The following is a 24,118-nucleotide window of genomic DNA, read 5'->3' as shown; positions in this document are numbered from 1 at the left end:
GATTTGGGGGCGGGGGGAGGGGGGCTGTGCATGCCACGCATGGCCTGCCGAGGCCTGTAGTTCCAGAGTAAAGAGGAAAGGGGACAGAAATAAATACCTACTGGCAATATTGAAACCAAAAAGTATTAAAAGAAAACAGACTTGAGCTCCTAAAATCCAAGAAGGAAAGTAAAGGAAATCAATGAAATAAAATAATCTAAAGCTAAAATTCTTTACTGAGCTCCACAGGCAAATCTTTTGGACGACAGCATTACATTAAAAATTTCTTTAAAATGTTAAAGTTCTTTAAATATTAGCAGAGGATCGCTACAATGTGTACATGTGCATGAACGGATGGGTGGATGGATGGGTAGATGGATGTATACAGATACGTAGAATTTGAAAACATTTACTTACCATTCACTACTTTGCAATAATTCTCTCAATTAGGCTAGGAAAATAGATGATTTTTGTTAAAGTTCGAGTGAGGAACAAGAGCAAAACCTTTTGAAGTGAGAATCCTTTAATAACTATACTCATTTCCAGAGAACAATAAATATAGAAATTACAAGCGGTGTATTTAACAGTTAATCATTTCCTTAGCAACAGAAAACACCTACTTTTATACAGCTTAGTGGGCAAACACGTTCAACGAAAATCAGCATAGGGAAAAGCGACACAACAGAAGAAAACTTTAAGTAAAATGGACAATTATTTGCTCCTGACCCTAACTACTGAGATTCATACTCCAGGTACTCTGTCCCAGGTAAAACATGAAGAGTGGAGATTCTGAGGCTGGAGGGCACGTTCAGCTTCGGGCAGCAGCGGTCTGGGGCTGCTCAGATTGGAGCTGTTTACCAAGGTATTCCCTAAAACAGCAGGAATAAAATAACAAGGTATATTAGAATTTAAACAACAAAGATTCTCTTTCAAAATCAAAGCACGATATACCATGTCATCTATACTTACTTTAACATCTAAAAATTAGTAAAATAGCTCCATAAAACTAATCTTTTCCAGATTTGAAAAGTACCTGTACTGTATGAATTTTAAGCACTCTCTTTACCATATACGTAAGTCATTACACACACAAATAGGTGATTCTCATTACAAGGCAGTGTCTACCTCCCTGTCTGGGTACAAGTTTTGTTTACTGCAGTGACACTTTCCCAATCTAAGAGGTTCAAAACCAACTGAAGTAGGATTCCAAGTAAGTGGACTGATACATGAAAAACACATTTCCTGATACTAGTGAATATTAAATATCTCTACCTCAGGATGAAAATAAATCACTGAAAATACCATCAAGATTCACAACATGTAACGAAGCTTCTTGTTACTGAGCACTTTCTCTGCACCAACACAGTCTAAAACCTTCACAAAGATGGTCATACTGAATCCACAAACAACTCCAAGAGCAGAGAAGTAGTATTCTCGTTGTACAGGTGGGGCAACTGGGGCTTAGAGCAGTGGTCTCCAAACCTTTTAGATCACATTCTCCTTTAGGAAATGAACACCCACCCAGAATATGTGTATACTTAGCTCTAAATTACATACAGGTTTCACTGTTAATTCCAAGGGGAAAAAATCATCTCTTTCCTATTTTCCTGTGAATGACTTGCCCAAACTTTTGTTTTTGAACAAAAGAAGAGATTTTGTAAAGAATATTTTTAAAAGTCCCTGCTGTGAAAAGGAAAGAGCATGAGTTTTGGATAGAGACTTGGATTTACATTCTGGCTGCACGCCCTCATGGACATGAGGGTTCCAGAGGCTGTGGGATGAGGGCACCTGCCGGGGACGAGCAGCGGGCACACACAGGCCCAGTGTCATCTCCTCTCATCAGGTGACATCCAACCTCTCCCTAAGTACCTCCAGGAAATGACCTGTGGGCCACAAGCATCGACCAGTAATGTGACCCTACCTTTCCCCGCAGAGGTCCAGAGAAAGGGGAGAGAGGTGGTCCAAGGATTTTACTGTGTTGCTCTACCTCCACTAACATGGACTTAGTCCAAAGCTATCAAAGATATGAAGGAAGACTGAGAAAAGGAAGAAGCATTTGGAACAGGAACCAGAGGGAGTTCTGTGGACTAGTGTAAGTGAGGGGTCAGAGACCCCCAGAAGTCTCAAGAAGATAAACTAGGACTGAAAATACTATGGGACTGACTGAAACCTCCTATAGCATGAAAATGATTTATGTGCTTTTTTTACCCTTACACGAAAGTTCTTATCACTGACTTATTAATTATGGGTGTCATATTAAAACACGTAATATATTTCTGTGTCAACTAGGAGCTACCCTAATGTAATCTGGACAATGGATGGGGATCTTATTTTCAACCAACAGTAAGGAAGTAGTTCTGTCTAACTCATGCAAGGGCAAAAAAGGGAAACCATCTATAAATTTTATTAGGAAAAAAAGAAGAGTTTATGGTCACTATAAATGCCACCACTCTGGGGAGGCCGGCAACTAGGGAGTATGAGTATGTGTGACTGCATAAGTTTGATGTGTTGTGTTGTGCTGTTGTTGTGGTGGGGGGAGGGAGAGATGAGGGGTAGAGTATAACACTTACTATAAAATTTCCAGATTTTTTATATATATATATATTTTTTCCTATATATGTCTAAGAAATTAAGCCTGAAATTAGACATGCTTCATTCCAAGAGGGCCTTCAAATATTCTAATTTTAAAAGTCAGATTGTTTAGTGTAAAGGATCAGCAGAATATGCCACCCCAAAATATGCCACTTTCAAAAGTGTACTATTTTGAGCTGTAGACACCTGAAAATAGTCAAGTGCAAGGAGAGGCTTTCTCTGAACTTCCCTTATCTACCTAAAAAAAGACAGGTCCTCCAAAAGGAACTCAATTATCTAAGTCCCCTCCCTGGGAGTTTCATCAACCAGGGAGGACGGACTCTTATCACAAAAGAAGTCTTGAAGTCCACACCACACCCAGTCCGACTAGACAGACCGTGTCACAATCTCATTATCTCTCAACTATTCTTCTATGGGCCCATCCATCATTCCTAAAAATCACTTATTCTCTGTAAGAGGCCTACACCCCCACTCCTTTTTCCCTGTTAAGATGGAATATAATCCTAAATTCTACAGCTACATCTTTAAGTTACCCATTTTTTCCTGGGTATCTCCCATGTGTATGAGGTATACATGTTAATCAACACTTTTTTTCATGTTAATCTGTCATTTATTACAGGGTCTCAGCTAAGAACTCAGAAGGGTAGAAGGGAAATTATTTTTCCTCCCCTCTGAGAGTGATTTTTTAAAAAACATTTAAAAAGTGTACCTAAAGACACCATGCCACCCTTCAATTATAAAAAGCTGTGATCCCTTTCAATAAAGGACCAATGGGAAGGATCATGTTCTAAACATAAGTTTTCAAGACAAATCACAAGAGAACAGAGCAAAGCCTTCCAGAGCTCAGTGCTCTGAACTGCCAAGGATGGAAAAGGGTCTGGTTGGATCTGGTCACACACAAAGGCTCCCATCTGCTCCACCCCTTACAGAGACATGAAGGGTGGTTCACTTCCCATACCAGGTTTAACTGATATTTAGAGGATGAGAGTGAATACTTGGAGATGAAAAAGATAACTGATTTCTTCACAAAAAAAGACATCGTTGAAGTAAGGGCCAAAGTAGAAGGAATATTAAAACAGAGCAAAGATGAGTTGTCCTGGCAGAAAATTTAAAAACATGTCCAACCATGGCTTCCTGCCCACTGGTTTTCCGCTCCTTTGTTTTTCCTGCTCAAAGGTCTTTACTACGGATGGCACACCCTACTATATTCTCATCTTTTCCCACATACAAAGTGGCCCTGAGGCATCCGCTTCTTCTTCACAACCTTAGTGCCTGGAATGCAGAAAACACAGGGCTTCCTTTGTGTCTGCTAAGTAAAGTTTATGCAATTTAAGATTCAGACAAAGGACAAGAGCACACATAAGGGGTTCAACTGAGGATGTGTACATCAAGAGCCCCAGATGGAACTTTGTGAGCCTAACCTGTAGGTCTTGTAGGCTCTTTCCTTTTCATAGCAGGGACTTTTTAAAATATTCTACAAGTGCCAAAAGTCTAATAGGAGAAGAGCCCAAATGGGACACATGGAAAGAAGAATCAAGTCTCCTCTTCAGGCTTTCCTGAAATTACTATGTTTGCAATGGCATATGAGTTGTTAAAATATCAGAGAGAGCTGACCTGAGGCCCAACTGAAAAAGATACTAACTGTAGAAAAAGGACCTAGCCTTACAAAAAGCTTTGGCAAACATCTACTCCTTTGAACTTGGCTTATAAAATGTTACATACAGTCTGGTTCCCTCATGTCAAATGGCAACATGTAGTCAATTAACATATTCCCAAGATTCACGCAAGCCTGCCTGTGAATTCCCTGTGACCCCCAGCCATAGGGAAGTCCTGGCACCAAGTGCCTGGGGCTGGGAACACAGGACGGTTGCCACATTCCACACATTATTACAGCCATCGCGGAAACATACTTGTAGGTATGCCCACACATTACCTATGTTTACAGCATCCATGTGAGGTGAGCGTTATCTCCATTTACAGCGGATCGAATGGAGCCTCAGAAAACTTCCAATAACATGCTCAAGGACAAAGTGAGCAAATGGCCTGGACAGGGCTCAGATCTTATTCTCTTTAATACTGTGAAGCTGCCTGGCCCCTAAAAGGTGTGAAAAGCAGCCACTGTTCCTAATATTATACATTAGAAAATAGTAAGAGGGTCTGAATAATTTCTTCAGGTTAAGGTAACATTACTGTCAGGCAAAAGGTAAAATAATTATGGATTTTACTTCAAGGGATTATAATGTATCCATAACAAAGGACTCAAGAAGAGTTATTTTAAGTGAATTAATCTAAGTATTGAGTCGGTCTTGTTCTCTGTCCCTGAAGATCAATACAAGAATAAAATTCAACTTATAATTTGCTGAGAAAGTGCCCAATTTGTACCAGCAATCCGCAGGAGTTTGACATTAAATCTTTACTTCTACTACGAAGCAAAATTTGAGAAGTATATTTTCTCTTTAACTTCATCCACAATTTAAATCATTTGGGATTCTAAATCTCTGAAACTGAAAAAAGAAAGTCCAAAGACCTACTCCCCTTTTAAAAAATCCAAGTACAAAATAGCTCACAAAAGCGACCATGTTGCATGCTGAGAAAGCATTGACATCTGATTAAGAAATACCTATTTTAAGGGGCACCTGGGTGGCTCAGTCAGTTAAGCATCTGACCCTTGGTTTCAGCTCAGGTCATAATCTCAGGATGGTGGGGTTGAGTCCTGGGTGAGGCTCCATGCTCATTGGGGAGTCTGCTTGAGACTCTCTCCCTCTGCCCTTCCTCCCATGGGTGCACACGCACACGCGTTCTTCTAAAATAAATAAATCTTAAAAAAAAAAAAAAAAAAAGAGGGGTGCCTGGGTAGCTCAAGTCAGTTAAGTGTCCAACTCGTGATTTCAGCTCAGGTCATAATCTCGGGGTTGTGAGATTGAGCCAGTGTGGGGCTCCATGCTCAGCAGGGTGTCTGCTTCAGGCTCTCTCTCCCTCTCCCTCTGTGCCTCCCCCCACCCACTTGATCAAATGCAGGCTGTCTCTAAAATAAATAAATAAAATCTTTTAAAAAAAAAAAAGATTTAAATTTCCCTGATGGCTAATGATGATGAACATCTTTTCATGTGGTGGGAATGCAAGTTGGTTACAGCCACTTTGGAAAACAGTGTGGAGGTTCCTCAAAAAATTAAAAATAGAGCTTCACTATGACCCAGCAATTGCACTATTGGGTATTTACCCCAAAGACACAGATGTAGTGAAAAGAAGGGCCATATGCACCCCAATGTTCATAGTGGCAACATCTGCAATAGCCAAACTGTGGAAAGAGCCGAGATGCCCTTCAACAGACTAATGGATAAAGAAGATGTGATCCATAAATACAATGGAATATTACTCAGCCATCAGAAAAGATAAATACCCAACTTTTACATCAACATGGATGGGACTGGAGGAGATTATGCAAAGTGAAATAAGTCAGGCAGAGAAAGTCAATTATCATATGGTTTCACTTATTTGTGGAACATAAGGAATAGCATGGAGGACATTGGAAGACGGAAGGGAAAAATGAAGGGGGGGAAATCGGAGGGAGAGATGAACCATGAGAGACTATGGACTCTGAGAAACAAACTGAGGGTTTTAGAGGGGAGGGGGTCGGGGGATGAGTTAGCCTGGTGATGGGTATTAAAGAGGGCAAGTACTGAATGGAGCACTGGGTGTTATGCGCAAACAATGAATCATGGAACACTACATCAAAAACTAATGATGTACTATATGGTGACTAACATAACATAATAAAATTAGATTAAATTAAAAAAAAAAAGGAATACTTATTTTATTCTCTTGTCAATGACCATGAAAGCTATACTTTGGCACCAACCATAACACTGAAAAACTGCTTTCCAGTTCCTGAGAAAGCTACACAGGGCTTGAAAGAGGCAGTCTGAAGATGACATTAGGTACCTAGGTTCCAAGCTGTTAGCACCTAGAGCGCCAGGAAGTCTTTACCTGGCATATATTAACTGTTAGAAGAGAAAGGCTTTCACCATATTACAATTAAGTGTCAAACCTTCACTATACTTAGGGCTGTTTAAGTAGTCAAACATTTTTATTCTTTCTTTAAAACTGTAGTTGAAAAACAAAAAAAACCCACAGTTGAAGACACCATGGTATCATTCAACACACTTCACCTATATATAATTTAAACACATGGTGACTTCACCTATATAATTCAGTGCCAGGAAGAAAGAGAATTTTCTCCTGATGAACATATTAATCTGTGAAAACTACAATCTCCCTTATTTCCCTTTTTCCCTTGGTTGCCAAAAAGCTCAGTAGAAATTCCATGGTTACTACCATTTTTATATTATTTCCTTTAGTCTCCTTTTGATATGTAAATTTTCATAACTAAAATTATGAAGGAACTACAATTTTATATCCCACATCTTTCTGTTGAATTTATTAGAATAATTATTAAAACTACAACTGAGTCATAATTGTATTTCTCTTAACCTTTGCCTATCCTGTCGGAAAACAAATGGGTATAATATAAATCAAAAACAAAATATCCTTCTCGGAATGTATGAAAACAATTTTTTTAAATATGAACTTTATATTGGCTACAACACAGATTTGTATTAGGTAAAGAGTAAATAAAATTTAAATATTCTGTACAGGCCTGGTATTTTTTTAATGCTAGTTCACTATAGTTATAAGTTATTCCTCCAGCTTTTATCATGATTTTCCGCATCATACACAAAGCAAATTTTGTTTTTATGAATTGATTTTCCTACATAACTACTGAACTATTATGTAAAAATCACAGTGCCCTCTCCCATCTTCATCTGATTTACATAGTTAGAGACATAATTAAATTCCAAATGTAAGGACATAGAGTTAAACTGTTTCCACAATACTTTAAAAAATCTTAACCTAGGAATAGTGACCACCACAATGTGTACCATTTCCTAGTGCCTACTATTTATTTAGCACTGCGCTAATGGCTTGATGTACATTTTCTTATTTACTCTCCACCATAATATTCATAAAAGCTACGATGAGCCCCGTTTTTATAGATAAAGAACTGGAGTTCAGCAATGAAAATGATATGCTGTAATGTTTGGATAACTAGTTAGTGGTAGGAGGATATTTGTACTCAAGTCTGTCTGATTTAAACTCAGAGTCTTAATCACTATATAATACTGCCTCATGGTACACTAATTCTACCTCCCACTGGCTGAGGACATATTATTGGGTAGGTGTGAGAGCAGAGCTTAAGAACATCACAATGTGAGTCCTCAAATCTATTTCTCAAATACATTTTCATAACCACCAGCCATTTCATTTCCTAACAGCATCTAAATTCAAAAATTAATAGATTTGCAGTATCTCTAAAGAGATCAGTGATTCTAAAAGTAGAATCTATTTATGTGAATTCTGGTCCTAAGAAACAAAGATGTATATTTTAAAATCAACTGCATTAGAGTCTATTATAAAAGCAATTTAGGCAAAGTTTGCAATAACAAAGTAATTTTTCACACAGGAATTCCAATAATCAAATCATTTTAAACTAGCGATAAAATCTAAATATCCAGTTTTAGCTCTAGCTTATTTTCAAGAATAGTCCCTCTTTACCTATTACCACCAACTTTATCATTAAATCAGCAATGTCTTTCATACTTTATCATTTTGCAACATATGGCCATGCTATGCAATGCACTGAGCCACTCAAACATCAGAGCTGCCAGCTGACACTCCTTTTCCTTTTATCTTTTTTTTAAAGACCTGTTTTAATAGAGCAGTTTTAGGTTCACAACAAAATTGAGAGGAAGGGACAGAGATGTCCCATATACACCCAGCCCCAACGCACGCACAGCCTCCCCCACTACCAACATCCCACACCACGGTGGCACATTTATTTACCAAGCATGAACCTGCATTGACACACTATAATCATCCAAAGTCCACAGTTTACCATAGGGTCCATTCCTGGTGCTGTCCATTTTATGCCCTTGGATGAATGTATAATGACATATATCATAATATCAAACAGTATTTTTACTGCCCCAAAACCCTCTGTACTCCAGCTATTCATCCCTTCCTCCTTCCCCACACAATTGATCTTTTATAGTCTCCATAGTTTTGCCTTTTTTAGATGTCATATGGTTGATTCATATAACATGTAGCCTTTTCAGATTGGCTTCTTCTACTCAGTAATATGCATTTCAGGTTCCCTCATGCCTTTTCATGGCCTGATAGCTCATTTCTTTTTCGTGCTGAATAATATTCCACTGTCTGGATATACCAAAGTTTGTTTATGAACTCACCTACTAAAGGACAGCTGGGTAGTGTCCAAATTTTGGCAATTATGAATAATAGAATTTTGGCTAATCTAATAGGTATGCAGTGGTATCTCATTTTTGTTTTAATTTGCCTTTCCCTGATGACATATGACATGCAGCATCTTTTCATATATTTATTTACCATCAGTGTATCTTCTTTTTTTTTTTTTTAAGATTTTATTTATTTATTTGAGAGACAGAGGATGAGAGACAGAGAGCATGAGAGGGAGGAGGGTCAGAGGGAGAAGCAGACTCCCCGCTGAGCAGGGAGCCTGATGCGGGACTCGATCCCGGAACTCCAGGATCATGACCTGAGTCGAAGGAAGTCGCTTAACCAACTGAGCCACCCAGGCGCCCCAGTGTATCTTCTTTAGTGAGGTGTCTGTTAAGGTCCTTGGCTCATTTCTTAATGAGGTTGTTTTCTTATCACTGAGTTTTAGGAGTTCTTTAGATATTACAGATAACAGTCCTTTATCAAAGGTGTCTTTTGCAAATATTTTCTCCCAGTATATGGCTTGTCTTCTAATTCTCGTGACACTATTTTTCACAAAGCAGAAGTTTTTAATTTTCATGAGGCCCAACTTCTCAATTATTTCTTTCACAGGTCATGCATGCCTTTAACGTTGTATCTAAAAAGGCACCACCATACCCAAGGTCATCTAGGCTTTCTCCCATATCATGTTCTAGGAGTTTTATAGTTTTGCATTCTATATTTAGGTCTATAATCCATTTTGAGTTAATTTTTGTGAAAGGTGTAAGGTCTATGCCAGATTCATTTTTGCATGTGAACGTCCAGTTGTTCCAGTACCATATGTTGAAGAGACTATTTTTGCTCTACTGTATTGCTTTGCTTCTTTGTCAAAGATCAGTTAACTATATTGGTGGGGGTCTATTTGTAGGTTCTCTATTCTGTTCCATTGCCCTACTTGTCTGTTCTTTCACCAATACCACACTGTCTTGAGCACTGTAGGTTTGTAAGTCTTGAAGTCAAGTAATGTCAATCCTTTTAACTTTGTCCTTCTCCTTCAATACTGTGTTGGCTATTTGGATGTTTTGCTCTGCACATAAACTTTGCTATCACTTTGTTGATATCCACAAAATAACTTGCTGGGATTTTAATTGGAACTGCACCGAATCTATAGATAGTTGAGAAGAATTAGCATCTTGATAATACTGCATCTTCCTATTCATGAACATGGGATCTCTCTCCATTTATTTAGTTCTTGGATTTCATTCACAGAGTTTATTAGTTTTCTTCATATAGATCTTACACATATTTTGTTAGATTTGTACCGAAGTATTTCATTTTGGGGGGTAAATGGCTTTGTTTTAAATTTCAAATTCCACTTTTTCATTGCTTGTATATAGCAAAGCGATTTACTTCTGTGTATTAACCTTGTACCCTGCAATCTTGTTGTAAACACTTATTAGTTCCAGAAAAGTTTTTCTGTCAAATCTTTAGGATTTCCTACATAGATAATCATGTCATCTACAAACACAGACAGTTTTACGTCTCCCTTCCCAATCTGTATACCTTTCATTTCCTTTTCTTGCCTAATTGCATTAAGCAAGAACTTCGTTTGATGTCAAAAAGAGTCACATGTGAGAGGGGATAGCCTTCTTTGTACCTGATCTTAGTCGGAAAGCTCTCTCAATATTAAGATGTTAGCTCTAGGGTTATTTATTCATTTGAGAGAGAAAGAGCATAAGCAGGGGGAGAAGCAGAGGGAGAGGGAGAAGCAGACTCCCCACTGAGCTGGGAGCCCGACATGGGGCTCAATCCCAGGACCTGGAGATCATGACCTGAGCCAAAGGCAGAGGCTTAACCATCTGAGCCACCCAGGCGCCCCTACAGGTTTTTTTTTTAAAATAGATATTCTTTATTAAGTTGAGAAAGTTCATCTCTATTCCTAGTCTACTGAGAGTTTTTATCATGAACAGGTAGTGGATTTTGGTGAATGTTTTTTCTGCATCTATTGGTAAGATAATGTGATTTTTCTTTTTTAGTTTGTTGATGTGATGGATTACATTAATTGATTTTTGAATGTTGAACCAACCTTATATATCTGGGATAAATCTCACTTGGTTGTGGTACAGAATTCTTTTTACACAAATTGTTGGATTAAATTTTTGTTGAGGATTTTTTGCATCTGTGTTCATGAAAGATATTGGTCTATAGTTTTCTTATAATGTCTTTGTCTTTGGTTTTGATATTTGGGTAATGCTGGCCTCACAAAATGAGTTACGAAGCATTTGCTCTACTTCTATCCTCTGAAAGAGACTGTGGAGAACTGGTCTAATTTCTTCCTTAAATGTTTGGTAGAATTCAACAGTGAACCCATCTGGGCCTGGTGCTTTCATGTTTTTAAAGATTATTAATTGTTGATTCAATTTCTTTAATAAAGGCCTATTCAGATCATCTGTTTCTTCTTCTGTGAGTTTTGGCAGATTGTGTCTTTCAAGGAATTTGAAATTTCATCTAGGTTATCAAATTTGTGTGCATAGATTTATTCACAGTATTCATTTATTATCCTTTTAATTTCCATGAGATTTGTTGTGATGTCCCTCTTTTGTCTCTGATATTAATTTGTGCTTTCTCTTTTTTTCCTTAGATAGCCTAGCTAGAGACTTACCAGTATTATTGCTTTTTTCAAAGAACCAGCTTTTAGTTTCATTGGGTTTTTTCTATTTTCTGTTTATAATTTCTTTGATTTATTCTTATTATTTCTTTTCTTCTACTTATTCTGGATTTAATTTTCTTTTCTTTTTCTCAATTCCTAAGTTGGAAACTTTTCTTCTTTCCTAATATATGCATTCAATGCTATAAATTTCCCTCTAAGCTCTGCTTTCACTATATCCCACAATTTTCATTTTCATTTAGTTGAAAATATTTTTTTAATTTCTCTTGTGATTTCTTCTTTGACCATGCAGTATTGTAGAAGTATGTTGTTTAATCCCCACATATTTGGGGATTTTCCAGTTATCTTTCTTTTACTGATTTCTAGTTTAACTCCACTGTAGTCTGAAAACAAACACTGAATGATTTCTAGTCTTTTCAATTTGTTAAGGTGGGTTTTATGTCCCAGAATGTGGTCTTGATGAATGTTCCATGAACTTGAGAGAAATGTGTATTCTGTTGGTGGTGGTTGAAGTAGTCTACAGATATCCATTATATCCAGTTGACTGACAGTGTTGTTGAGTTTAACTATTTCCTTACTTATTTTCTGCCTGCTGGATCTGTCCACTTTCTGAGAGAGGGATGTTGAAGTCTCCAACTATAAATGTAAAACTCATCTATTTTTCCTTATAGCTCTATCAGTTTTTGTCTCGCATAGTTTGATGCTGTTGTTAGGTGTATACATGTTAACAATTACAATATCTTCTTGGAGAACTGACCCCTTTATCAAAGCCCTTCATCCCTGATAAACTTCCCTTAATTTGAAGTCTGCTTTGTCTGCAACCAATATCCCTGCTCCTATTTTCCTTTGATTACTGTTAGCATTGTATATTTTTCTCCATCTATTTACTTTTAATCTATATGCCTTTATCCCAGGGTCCTGGGATCGAGCCCCGCATCGGGCTCCCTGCTCCTTGGGAGCCTGCTTCTCCCTCTGCCTCTCTCTCTCTCTCTGTCTCTCATGAATAAATAAATAAAATCTTAAAAAAAAAAAAAAAATTTAAAAAGGGGCGCCTGGGTGGCTCAGATGGTTAAGCGTCTGCCTTCGGCTCGGGTCATGATCCCAGGGTCCTGGGATCGAGCCCCGCATCGGGCTCCCTGCTCCTTGGGAGCCTGCTTCTCCCTCTGCCTCTCTCTCTGTCTCTGTCTCTCATGAATAAATAAATAAAATCTTAAAAAAAAAAAAAATTTAAAAAAAAAATAAAAAAAAATAAAAAAAAAATCTATATGCCTTTATATTTAAAGTGGATTTCTTATAGACAATACATAGTTGTGTCATATTTTTTGATCCACTCTGACGATCTCTTTCAATTTGTACAGTTAGACCACTGACATTCAAAGTGCTCATTCAAAGTATCTCCACTGAGATAGCTGGATTAGTATCTACCATATTCATTAATGTTTTCTATTTGTTGGCCTTGGTTTTTTGCTCCTAGTTTTGTCTTCCACTTTTTTTTTTTTTTTTTTTTTTTTTGCCTTTTGTGGCTTTAACTGAACATTTTGTATGGTTCCACTTTCCTTTCTTAGCATATCAGTTATATTTCTTTTTTTATTTTTTTAATGGCTACCCTAGAGTTAGGAAACATACATTTACAATTCTTCCATGTCTACTTTCAAATAACACTATACCACTTCATGGGTAGTGTGAGAACATTGCTGTCATCTATTTCACTTATGTATAAGGGTACATAAGCATACACACACAAGCATAATCAAATACAGCGTTACTATTAGTATTCTGAACAAACTGCTGTTACATCAATTAAGAAGAAAAGTTTTTATTTTACCTTTAGTTATTCCTTCTTTGATGTTCTTCCTTTCTCTATGTAGATCTGAGTTTCTGACCTCTAATATTTTCCTTCTCTCTAAAAAACTTCTTTCCATATTCCTTGCAGGGAAGATCTACTAGCAAGAAATACCGTCAATTTTTGTCTGTCTGAGAAAATCTTTATTTCTCCTTTACTTCTGAAGGATAATTTTGCAGAATACAGAATTCTTTTTTTTTTTAAACTTTTCCCCCTATTTTATTTTTTAGATTTTATTTATTTATTTGACAGAGATAGAGAGAGAGCACAAGTAAGCAGAGAGGCAGGCAGACGGAGAGGGAGAAGCAGACTTTCCACTGAGCAGGGAGGCTGATGTAGGACTCGATTCCAGGACCCTGGGATCATGACCTGGGCCGAAGGCAGCCGCTTAACCTACTGAGCCACCCAGGCGCCCCCAGAATACAGAATTCTAAGGTGGTGGGGTTTTTCTCTCAACACTTCAAATATTACACTCGACTCTCTTCTTGCTTGCATGGTTTCTGAGAAGTCGGATGTGATTACTTTTGTTCCTCTATAGGTAAGGTGTTGGTTTGGGGGGTTTTTTGTTGTTTTGTTTTGCTCTGGCTTCTTTCAGGATTATTTTCTTTGACTTTGATTTTCTGTACTTTGACAATTATATGCCTCAGTGTAGGCTTTTGGCATTTATTCTGCCTAGTGTTCTCTGAGCTTCCTGGATCCATGGTTTGGTGTCTGCGATTAATTTGGGGGAGCTTCTCAGTCATTACTGTTTCAAGTATTTCTTCTGTTCCTTTCTCTCTTTCTTCCCCTTCTGGCATTCCCATTACATGTATTTTATACCTTTGTAGATGTCACACAGCCCTTGGTTATTCTGGTTCTTTCAGTCTTTGTTTTCTTTGCTTTTGGGTTTTGGAGGTTTCTACTGATATTTCTTCTAGCTCAGAGATTCTCTCCTCAGCTATGTCCGGTACATTAATAAGCCCATGAAAGGCATTCTTCACTTCTATTACAGTGTTTTTTAACTACAGCATTTCTTTGTGGTTCTTTCTTAGGACTTCTATCTCCCTGCTTACATTGTTCACCTGTTCTTGCATGGTGTTTACTTTATCCATTAGAGTTCTTAGCATAGTAATCATAGTTGTTTAAAATCCCCCGTCTGATAATTCCAACATCACCACCATAGCTGGTTCTGATACTTATTTGTCTCTCCAAATTGTGCTTCTTGCCTTTTGGTATGCCTTGTAATATTTTCTTGATAGTTGAACATGATGTACTAGGTAAAAAGAACTGCTATAAATAAACCTTCAGTAATGTGGTGGTGAGATGGAGGGAGGGGAAGCATTCTATCATCCTGTGATTAGGTCTTGGTCTTTCAGTGAGCCATGGCCTCTGGACTGTGAATTTCACAAGGGTTTCTCGGGGGGGGTTCCTCTCCACTTGGGTGGGACAGGATGGCTAGAGTGAGCAAAAGCTGGTTATTTCCCTTCCCCAGGCCAGACAGACTCTGATAATATCCCAGCAGGTAAGGCTCTAGTTAGCCAGTTTCCCCTTAGAATAGGCTTTGTTAAGAAAAATGGGGTACTCTGGCATATTTCAAGATGGTTCCCTTTCCCCTGCTCCTGCCAGAAGGCTGAGGGGATTTTTCTCAGATATTTACTGTGGGAACTTGGTCTAACTTCTGGAGATAATCTCACTGTATGGTAAGGACCCACTATGATTGGGTCCCCCTGGAGTTTTTAACTCTCAGACCTGCCCACAGTGAGCCTCCTGAAATTCAGCACAGTTCAGGCTTTTCAACCCAGGTACTGGTTCCCTCACTGGTTTCTGCTTATAGGTCTGCTCCAGTATGCCTAAACTCTCTGTATGTTACCCATCTGTCTCTCCAATCTTGACAGCTGCTGCTAGCCCTACGTCTTCCCCTCTCTTATGTATCCAAGAAGAGTTGTTGATTTTTCAGTCTGTTCAGCTTTTTACTTGTTAGGATGGAGTGGCAACTGCCAAGCTCCCTACATGCAGAACCAGAAACCAGAAGTCCTTCCTTTTCCTTTTAAATGCTGGTTCCTAATTAGCACGTGGTTATAACCAAAAGTAATCTGTGCAATGCAGACTATACACCCTAAATGACCCTAGTACATACAAATCTAGTTATGCACCATGCAATATGGGAGAAATGTCTGTGTTGTTACAAGGACTTTTAAGAAGAAAGTTTATTTTATATTAGCTATCAAAATAGTATGTAAGCAAAGTCCATTTTTAGACTTATTATAGATTTTTTTTCTTGAATTATATTTAGAATGTTAAGACTTTTAAGTACATGACAGTAGAGAGAGTGTCAATTTATCTTCTTTGAGTATTAGGTCAATGCCTGGCATACTCTAAGAGGTCAGTAACTGTTGAGTGAAAACAGCTGACGAATCCTACAGGGAAGTTAGAACCTGAAAAAGAATGCCTTTTTCTCCTAACAAGAAAATGTTCTAAAACACCAGCTGAGACAAAGATGCCAGCAATTAAATCTACCAAATACTTCATAATCTAAACCAGTTCATTACTAGCAGAATGCTCAAACAAAATTTGAAATTATTTTAAATTAAGAGTCTGCTTATAACTTAAGAAGGCTCAACTAAATCCACAGTAAAGAAACAATATTTTAGGAGGCAAGTTCAACGTTTTAATGATACGTAGTGGATAGTGTATTAAATTAGCTTTATAATTAAGCTTAAAAGAGCCTCTAAGCCTACAGAATTATTCTTTAGAGAAGCATTTCCCCGCAATATATGCAAAAACTAAAATAAACCAAAACATGTGGGCCAGTTGTTCCTCCAATATGAATTTATAATCACCTGAAATGAATCTCAGAACTATTTAGAGAATAAAGTAGATTATGCAAATTTGGAATAGAACATGCATGGAGATAAAGAGGTTTTTTGTTGCTTGTCTGATTCTGTTTCATAATTAAGAATATCAACTATAAACCTTGAGAGTCACTGGTCAACTCCCACTTTTTCCCCCACATCCAACTTATCTCCAGGTTTTATAGAGTCTATTCTCTCCAACGCCTGACCTGCCTTACTAAATGAACATCCTCATTATCCACTGCCTGGCTTGAAACTGTAGTCTCCTTACTGGTGTTTTTCCCTCCAGCCTTACTCCTCCAATTCCACCAGCCCCACACTGTCTCTAAAACGGTCTTTCTAAAATGACACTGTGATTATTTTTACTAACCTCTGTAGTTTTCCACAATCTTCAGAGAAGAGTTCAAACCTAGCACAGCAAAGATGGTTTTTCATGATCTGGCCACTACTGTATCTCCAACTGTATTTTCAGCTTCATAACGAGACTCCAGCTGTCTGGAACCAGTGGAAATTCCCCCAAATGGGTCAGCATCTCTCTGACCTCAATGTATGTACATACATAACTCTCTCCCTGGAATCCCCCCCACACACACCCTGCTCTCCCTCCCCCTCCCCCTTCACTAGCTACCACCTCCTAATCTACCAAGAGCTTCTATATCCCTTCTGCCCAGGACCCTCCCAGGCCTGGACTAGGCCCACTCTCCACATGGCCACACAGCCTTTCCCCACAATGAAGCATGTGCTTGTCACACTCCCCACAGGAGTGGCATTATATTACTGTTCAATGAACAGTCTAACTTTCCCCTGAAAAATAACCAGTAAAGTTAGGCTTCTTCAAATTCAGAAGTCCAATATAAATTTTTTAAGTACAAGATTAATGGAGCTACCAATTATCATCATCAACCTTCTCTGTCAAAAACTAGCTTTCGAATTAAAGTAAAATGAATTTCATTTAAATAAAATCTAGAACTAGCTATTTTTTCAGCTAATAAATCAGTAGCAGTAGTATAACTACTTAAGTGGTTTTAATTTCATAAACATTTCTCTTTTTTTTTGTAGATTTTAATTTTATTATATTATGTTAGTCACCATACATCATTAGTTTTTGATGTAGTGATCCACGATCCATTGTTTCGTATAACACCCAGTGCTCCATGCAATACGTGCCCTCCTTAATACCCATCACCGGGGTAACCAATCCCCCCTCCCCTCTAGAACCCCATTTGTTTCTCAGGTCCATAATCTCTCATGGTTCATCTCTCCCTCCAATTCCCCCCCCCCATTTTTCCCTTCCTTCTCCTAATGTCCTCTATGTTATTCCTTATGTTCCACAAATAAGTGAAACCATATGATACTTGACTTTCTCTGCTTGACTTATTTCGCTTAGCATAATCTCCTCCAGTCCCATCCATGTTGATGGAAAAGTTGGGTATTCATCTTTTCTGATGGCTGAGTAATATTCCATTGTATATATGGACCAAATCTTCTTTATCCATTCATCTGTTGAAGGGCATCTCGGCTCTTTCCACAGCTTGGCTATTGCAGATGTTGCCGCTATGAACATTGGGGTGCATATGGCCCTTCTTTTCACTACATCTGTGTCTTTGGGGTAAATACCCAGTAGTGCAATTGCTGGGTCATAGGGTAGCTCTATTTTTAAATTTTTGAGGAACCTCCACACTGTTTTCCAAAGTGGCTGTACCAACTTGCATTCCCACCAACAGTGTAAGAGGGTTCCCCTTTCTCCACAACCTCTCCAACATTTGTTGTTTCTCTCCCTGTCCATTTTTGCCATTCTAACTGGTGTAAGGTGGTATCTCAGTATGGTTTCGATTTGGATTTCCCTGACGGGTAATGATGATGACATTTTTTCATATGTCTGTTAGCCATTTGTATGTCTTCTTCAGAGAAGTGTCTGTTCATCTCTTCTGCCCACTTTTTGACTTATTTGTTTTTTGGGTGTTGAGTTTGAGAAGTTCTTTATAGATCTTGGATACCAGCCCTTTATCTAGTGTCATTTGCAAATATCTTCTCCCATTCTGTGGGTTGCCTCTTTGTTTTGCTCACTGTTTCCTTTGCTGTGCAGAAGCTTTTTATCTTGATGAAGTCCCAAAAGTTCATTTTTGCTTTTGTTTCACTAGCTTTTGGAGATGTATCTTGAAAGAAGTTGCTGTGGCTGATGTCAAAGAGGCTACTGCCTATGTTCTCCTCTAGGATTTCGATGGATTCCTGTCTCACATTGAGGTCTTTCATCCACTTTGAGTTTATCTTTGTGAGTGGTGTTAGAGAATGGTCGAGTTTCATTCTTCTGCATGTGGCTGTCCAATTTTCCCAGCACCATTTATTGAAGAGACTGTCTTTTTTCCATTGCATGTTTTTTCCTGCTTTGTCAAAGATTATTTGACCATAGAGTTGAGGGTCCATATCTGGGTTCTCTATTCTGTTCCATTGGTCTGTATGTCTGTTTTTGTGCCAGTACCATGCTGTCTTGGTGATCCTAGCTTTGTAATATAGCTTGAAATCGGGCAACGTGATGCCCCCAGCTTTTTCTTTTTCAACATTTCCTTGGCGATTTGGGGTCTTTTCTGATTCCATACAAATTTTAGGATTGTTTGTTCCAGCACTTTGAAAAATGTCATTGGAATTTTGATCGGGATGGCACTGAAGGTATAGATTGCTCTGGGTAGCATAGACATTTTAACAATGTTTATTCTTCCGATCCATGAGCATGGAATATTTTTCCATCTTTTTGTGTCTTCTTCAATTTCTTTCATGAGTGGTCTGTAGTTCCTAGAGTATGGATCCTTTACCTCTTTGGTTAGGTTTATTCTGAGGTATCTTATGGTTTTTGGTGCTATTGTAAATGGAATCGTTTCTCTAATTTCTCTTTCTACAGTTGCGTGGTTAGTATATAAGAAAGCAACAGATTTCTGTGCATTGATTTTGTATCCTGCCACATTACTGAATTGCTGTATGAGTTCTAGTAATTTGGGGGTGGAGTCTTTTGGGTTTTCCACATAAAGTATCATGTCGTCTGCGAAAAGAGAGAGTTTGACTTCTTCTTTGCCAATTTGAATACCTTTTATTTCTTTTTGTTGTCTGATTGCTGTTGCTAGGACTTCTAGTACTATGTTGAACAACAGTGGTGAGAGTGGGCACCCTTGACGTGTTCCTGATCTTAAGGGAAAGGCTCTCAGCTTTTCCCCATTGAGGAGGATATTCGCTGTGGGTTTTTCATGGATGGATTTTATGAGCTTGAGGAATGTTCCCTCTATCCCTATACTCTGGAGAGTTTTAATCAGGAAAGGATGTTGTATTTTGTCAAATGCTTTTTCTGCATCAGTTGAGAGGACCATATGGTTCTTCTCCCTCCTCTTATTAATGTGTTCTATCACATTGATTGATTTGCGAATGTTGAACCACCCTTTAATTTCATAAACATTTCAAACATCAAATCATAAGTTTTGGCAATGCCTATTACTGTAAGGATTACCAAATATTAACTTTCAAGGCATTACAAATAATTTTTCTAAAACTCTTAAAAGGAAGAAGGGATTTTAAAAGAACATGAACCCCAAACATAATCACAGCTTCCTCAATTATCTATGCCAATGGAGGGAGGTCATATGGGTCCCAAAACCTAATAATCAAAATCAAAGCACATATTTATCATTTTAATACATAAGATTATATAAGCAGATTTAACTTCTGGGAGTTAAACTTCTTGTTCTCCAGTATCCTTTTTCTCTCCTTCTTAAAAATAGAACCAATGAACTTGTAGGACATGTTACTTTAGTGAAGCCTGCATTTTCCAGTTCCTTTGCAGCCACATGACTGAGTACTGGCCAACAGGTATAAGGAGAAGTGTTGGGGGGCAAATTCTAGGAGTCTCCCAGTTGCCAGGCCCATCCACCATCACCCACAGCCATGAAGATGAGGGCCATACCCCAGGAATGGCAGCATGCTGGGCTGGAAGAAGCCCAGATCCCTCTGCACTAACAGTTCTGGAGTGCCTAGCCCCATCATTTCATGAGAGACAGTTTAGAACAAACATCTGTCGTGTTTCAACTACTGTTATTTTGGGCTCTCTGTTATATCATTAGCTTAACTTATCCTTCCCATTATTTCTCCTCTCGAATTAAAATATGAGTATCTATACTAGACACACATTGGCTTTAACACAAGTGTATGTGACTAGGTCAATTAACCTGGCATGTAAAATATGCTAAGATAACAGTTTGCCTGCAAACTTAAATAAATCCAGACAGATGGCAGAACTCAGATTTTTTCCAAATACTGAATTCTGACATTTTCCTCAGGGTTCTGCTTCAATATGTGGCAGTCTTTGACACCATTTCCACCTGTTAGCTCATCATTTATGTGTTGCCTGTTCTAATTCTCACCCATGCAGAGATGAGCACAAAGCCTGACTGAGATGTCAAGCCAGAACTAACAAAATAAGGTACAACAACAAACAAGATAGAGAATCTTAAGCATCACAGAAAATAGTCGGCAAATTATGACCATATAATACTATCATCTATCCCAACTGAGAAACTAGCACATTATTCAAGACTAGTTAAGCAAAGAGACAGGAGAGCAGAAATCAAGCAAAAATAGCTGGAAAAAAATGCCAGAATGTGATGACTTGCTTTTATATTATTCTTTGGGAAGAGCTCTAGGTTTCAAGTTGAATATTAATGATGTTTCTAAAAACATGACATTATGAACAACTTGGTCTGAAGAGCATTAACCACTGATAAGAAATCATTTAGTGGAGAAAACACAAAGTGAAACTTTTCATTAGTAAAATGTACAGGAAATCAAAATTCTTTGTTTTAAACATTTTAGACCACAACTTATATTTAAGACTGTGCCAAAAATCATTCAAGTAAAAAAACAGCAGCTACTCTAATAGCAAACTATTTTCTAGTGCTATGCCACAAATGAGAATACTTTTGGTAGTAATTATTCTGTTCTACGGACAAACCTATACATTTGCTTTTATTTATTAGTTGATTTTAAAGATCTGAGAGGGAGGGGCGCAGTGGGAAGGGGCGGAGGGAGAAGGAGAGAGAGAGAGAGAGAGAATCTCAAGCAGACCCCCCGCTGAGTGCAGAGCCTAACTCGGGGCTCGATCTAATGACCCTGAGATCATGACCTGAGTTGAAATCAAGAGTCAGATGCTTTGACTGAGCCTCCCAGGCATCCCTACATTTGCTTTTATATTTAATAATCAACCTATATGCCTATAATTTATTATACTTACCCTAACTTAACATGATATTAAGGTAAAATAATTTCTCCTAGCAATTTTCTCCAAATTGGGAGCTCCATTTTTTTGTTCTCAAGCTTCAACTTAAAAATTTATTTCAGGACACTAACTGGTCTCTATTTGTCACAATATAAAATGTCTATTCTTACAGTCCCAATTTTTAAAAGTAAATATATATTTAATATATTTAATATTTTAAATCCAAGGTACTTAAATTTTTTTATTTCTACAGAGCTAACAAATCAACAAGGTTAAAGTAAATCATGGCTACCAAATAGTAAATAGATACTATTCTACCACGATACCTAGAGGAACTTCAGAATATTATTTAGGGAACAAAGGCCCAAACAACTAACATGTTCTGCTATTACCCAACAAATAATTTCTGTATTCTTGAAATCCTCAAGCATTAAAAAAATAACAAGAATGAGAAACATTACTTCAAAGAGACTATAAATGATAAAAAGGTGCTTCAAAAATGTATGCTAATAGGGGCGCCTAGGCAGCTCAGCTGGTTGGGCATCTGACTCTTGATTTCGGCTAAGGTCATGATCTCAGGGTCATGAGATCGAGCCCCGTGTCGGGCTCCACGCTAGACATGAAGCTTCCTTGGGATTCTCTCACTCTCCCTCTGCCCCTCTCCCCCTGCTTATGTGCACACTCTCTAGGAAGGAAGGAAGGAAGGAAGACGTATGCTGATAAATAATAAAACACATACAGTTACTTGGGGGAAGAAAAAGCAGGTCTTGAAATGGCCAGGTTAAAAATAACTATTTGTAAAAAAAAAAAAAAAAAAAAAAAACTTTTAATGGATATTTAAAATATAGGTTTAATACAGGTTTTGGGGGGTTTTTTTATGATTTTATTTATTTATTTGACAGAGAGACACAGCGAAAGAGGGAACACAAGCAGGGGGAGTGGGAGAGGGAGAAGCAGGCTTCCCGCCAAGGAGGGAGCCCAATGCGGGGCTCAATCCCAGGACCCTGGGATCATGACCTGAGCGGAAGGCGGACGCTTAACGACTGAGCCACCCAGGCACCCCTAATATAGGTTTTTTAACTACTCTATTTAAGTTATGTAATTTTCTTGACTTTACCATTAAATGGGCATAAGAAGCAAAATGATTAACCAAAAGAGAAAACCCATATGACTTAAAAAGCCAAGATACCCAAAAAGAAGCAAACAGTATTAATTTAAGCTCTAAAATTTGAAGGCTGTGATAAGAGCTATATTTACCTTATTAAAATATTTATAACCCATATTCGGTCTACTCCTACAAAGATCTGGGAAGATGCTTGACTTGGGGCTTAGGAGTCAGGCAGAGTTAAGTCTTCCTTAGAAGTCACTTTCTTCAACCTAGGAGGTAAGTCACTTTCCCTTGAAGTGGCAACAGAATCATCACCCTAAACCCAAACCAAGTCAGGAAATGAGCATGACAAGCCATCTCTTCATCAACAAAGAGCCAGGAGCCGCAGATAGTGATCAAATGAAGCAAAAAGAAGGAAGGCCAGGCAATCAACCTACTGGGGCCGATCCATGAGTTCCTGTGTGTAGGAAAGGAGGGTCTGATTTCTGGGCAAGATCTACACACTGCCAGCCTTTCTGCACAAAAGCCAGGGTGTGGAAGGAACAAAAGGAATGAAGAAATTGCTGTAATTAAATCAGTCAGTGAACAGACCTGGTTGCGGCAGTGGATACAGAGCAAGGACTTGGAGCGCGGTTGGGGCGGGGGGAGAGGATGATCGATACTGACAATGTTGATTGTCACTGCCACTGACAATGAAAACAGGGAGAGAGGAGACAGAAGGTGGGCTAGTGGTACAGCAATGTCACCTGAACACCAAAGCAAAGCCCTGTTAAGTGTCTTGTTAAGAAGTGTCTTACTGTGTAGGTGTAATGGGAAAGTGTACACTCATTAGGCCCCCAAGTATGCTTTATTCAGTAGCACGACAGTGATAACAAACTTGGAAGCTGGAATTATACGGATGCATGTGCAAATCTAACTCCATAAATGAGAGAACCTGGGCAATCACTTAAACCATCCTTATGCACTGGACTTCATATCTGTAAAACTGAGAACAGGAATGTCCATCTTGCAGAGATGTGTGAAGACTAAAAAAGACCATGTATGTCCCTGGCTACTGCCTCAAGAATGTTAAGTCTCTTCTCTCTCACAGTTTGGAATAGGACTGTTCCACTCCACCTCCATTATCTATATAGCACACCCAATAACTGGTAAGAGTGGGAAATACTCTGAATGCTTTTAAAGAACTGTGTTGCTTCCTAATCACTACCTAACCCCACCTTCAAATAAAAAGTCTGGAACATAAAAAGTTAAATCTTTAGCTATGAGGAAAACATGTACTTGGCACAAATTTGACACCTACCCTCCCCAATTTACCAATTCATTTCAGTAAATATTTATTTGCTAAATTGGTTCAGACAAGAGTTTTAATCTCACCAAGAGAAGAGGTACTGGCAGGGAGGTTTGTCTACACAGTTAATAGTAGACAATCCCCACTGAATTACCTTTCCAAGTAACAACCCCATTCTGCCTCTTCAGGGCCTTCCCTTTATCAGTTTCTCCCACTCTAACTCCCCCTGATTACATTTAAACATTTCTTATACTAAAACAAACA

At 38.3% G+C, this 24,118-nt stretch overlaps 1 protein-coding gene and 1 long non-coding RNA gene across 4 annotated transcripts in view; both read right to left on the bottom strand.

Annotated features, from left to right (window-relative positions):
* Nucleotides 1-484: 484 nt before the first annotated feature.
* ATP6V1H (ATPase H+ transporting V1 subunit H) overlaps nt 485-24,118 on the bottom strand; it is a 138,464-nt gene continuing 114,830 nt past the window's right edge. For all 3 annotated transcript variants that reach the window (XM_064588333.1, XM_045896557.3, XM_064588334.1), the window contains one exon: nt 485-848. In XM_064588333.1, the coding sequence (XP_064444403.1) occupies nt 788-848 (61 nt within the window). In that variant the 3' untranslated portion in view covers nt 485-787. The remainder of the gene's footprint in view (nt 849-24,118) is intronic.
* LOC135364114 (uncharacterized) lies at nt 1,629-16,789 on the bottom strand. Its single transcript, XR_010410708.1, has 2 exons — nt 12,800-16,789; nt 1,629-12,433 (listed from the first exon to the last, which is right to left on the bottom strand). It is a non-coding gene; the product is annotated as an uncharacterized LOC135364114 (long non-coding RNA).

The sequence above is a fragment of the Mirounga angustirostris genome, unplaced genomic scaffold (genome assembly GCF_029215605.1).
Source record: "Mirounga angustirostris isolate CCGP_5_RB_7025 unplaced genomic scaffold, mMirAng1.0.hap1 SCAF_4, whole genome shotgun sequence".
Lineage (NCBI taxonomy): Eukaryota > Metazoa > Chordata > Mammalia > Carnivora > Phocidae > Mirounga > Mirounga angustirostris.
This window is presented reverse-complemented; position numbering and strand designations above follow the sequence as displayed.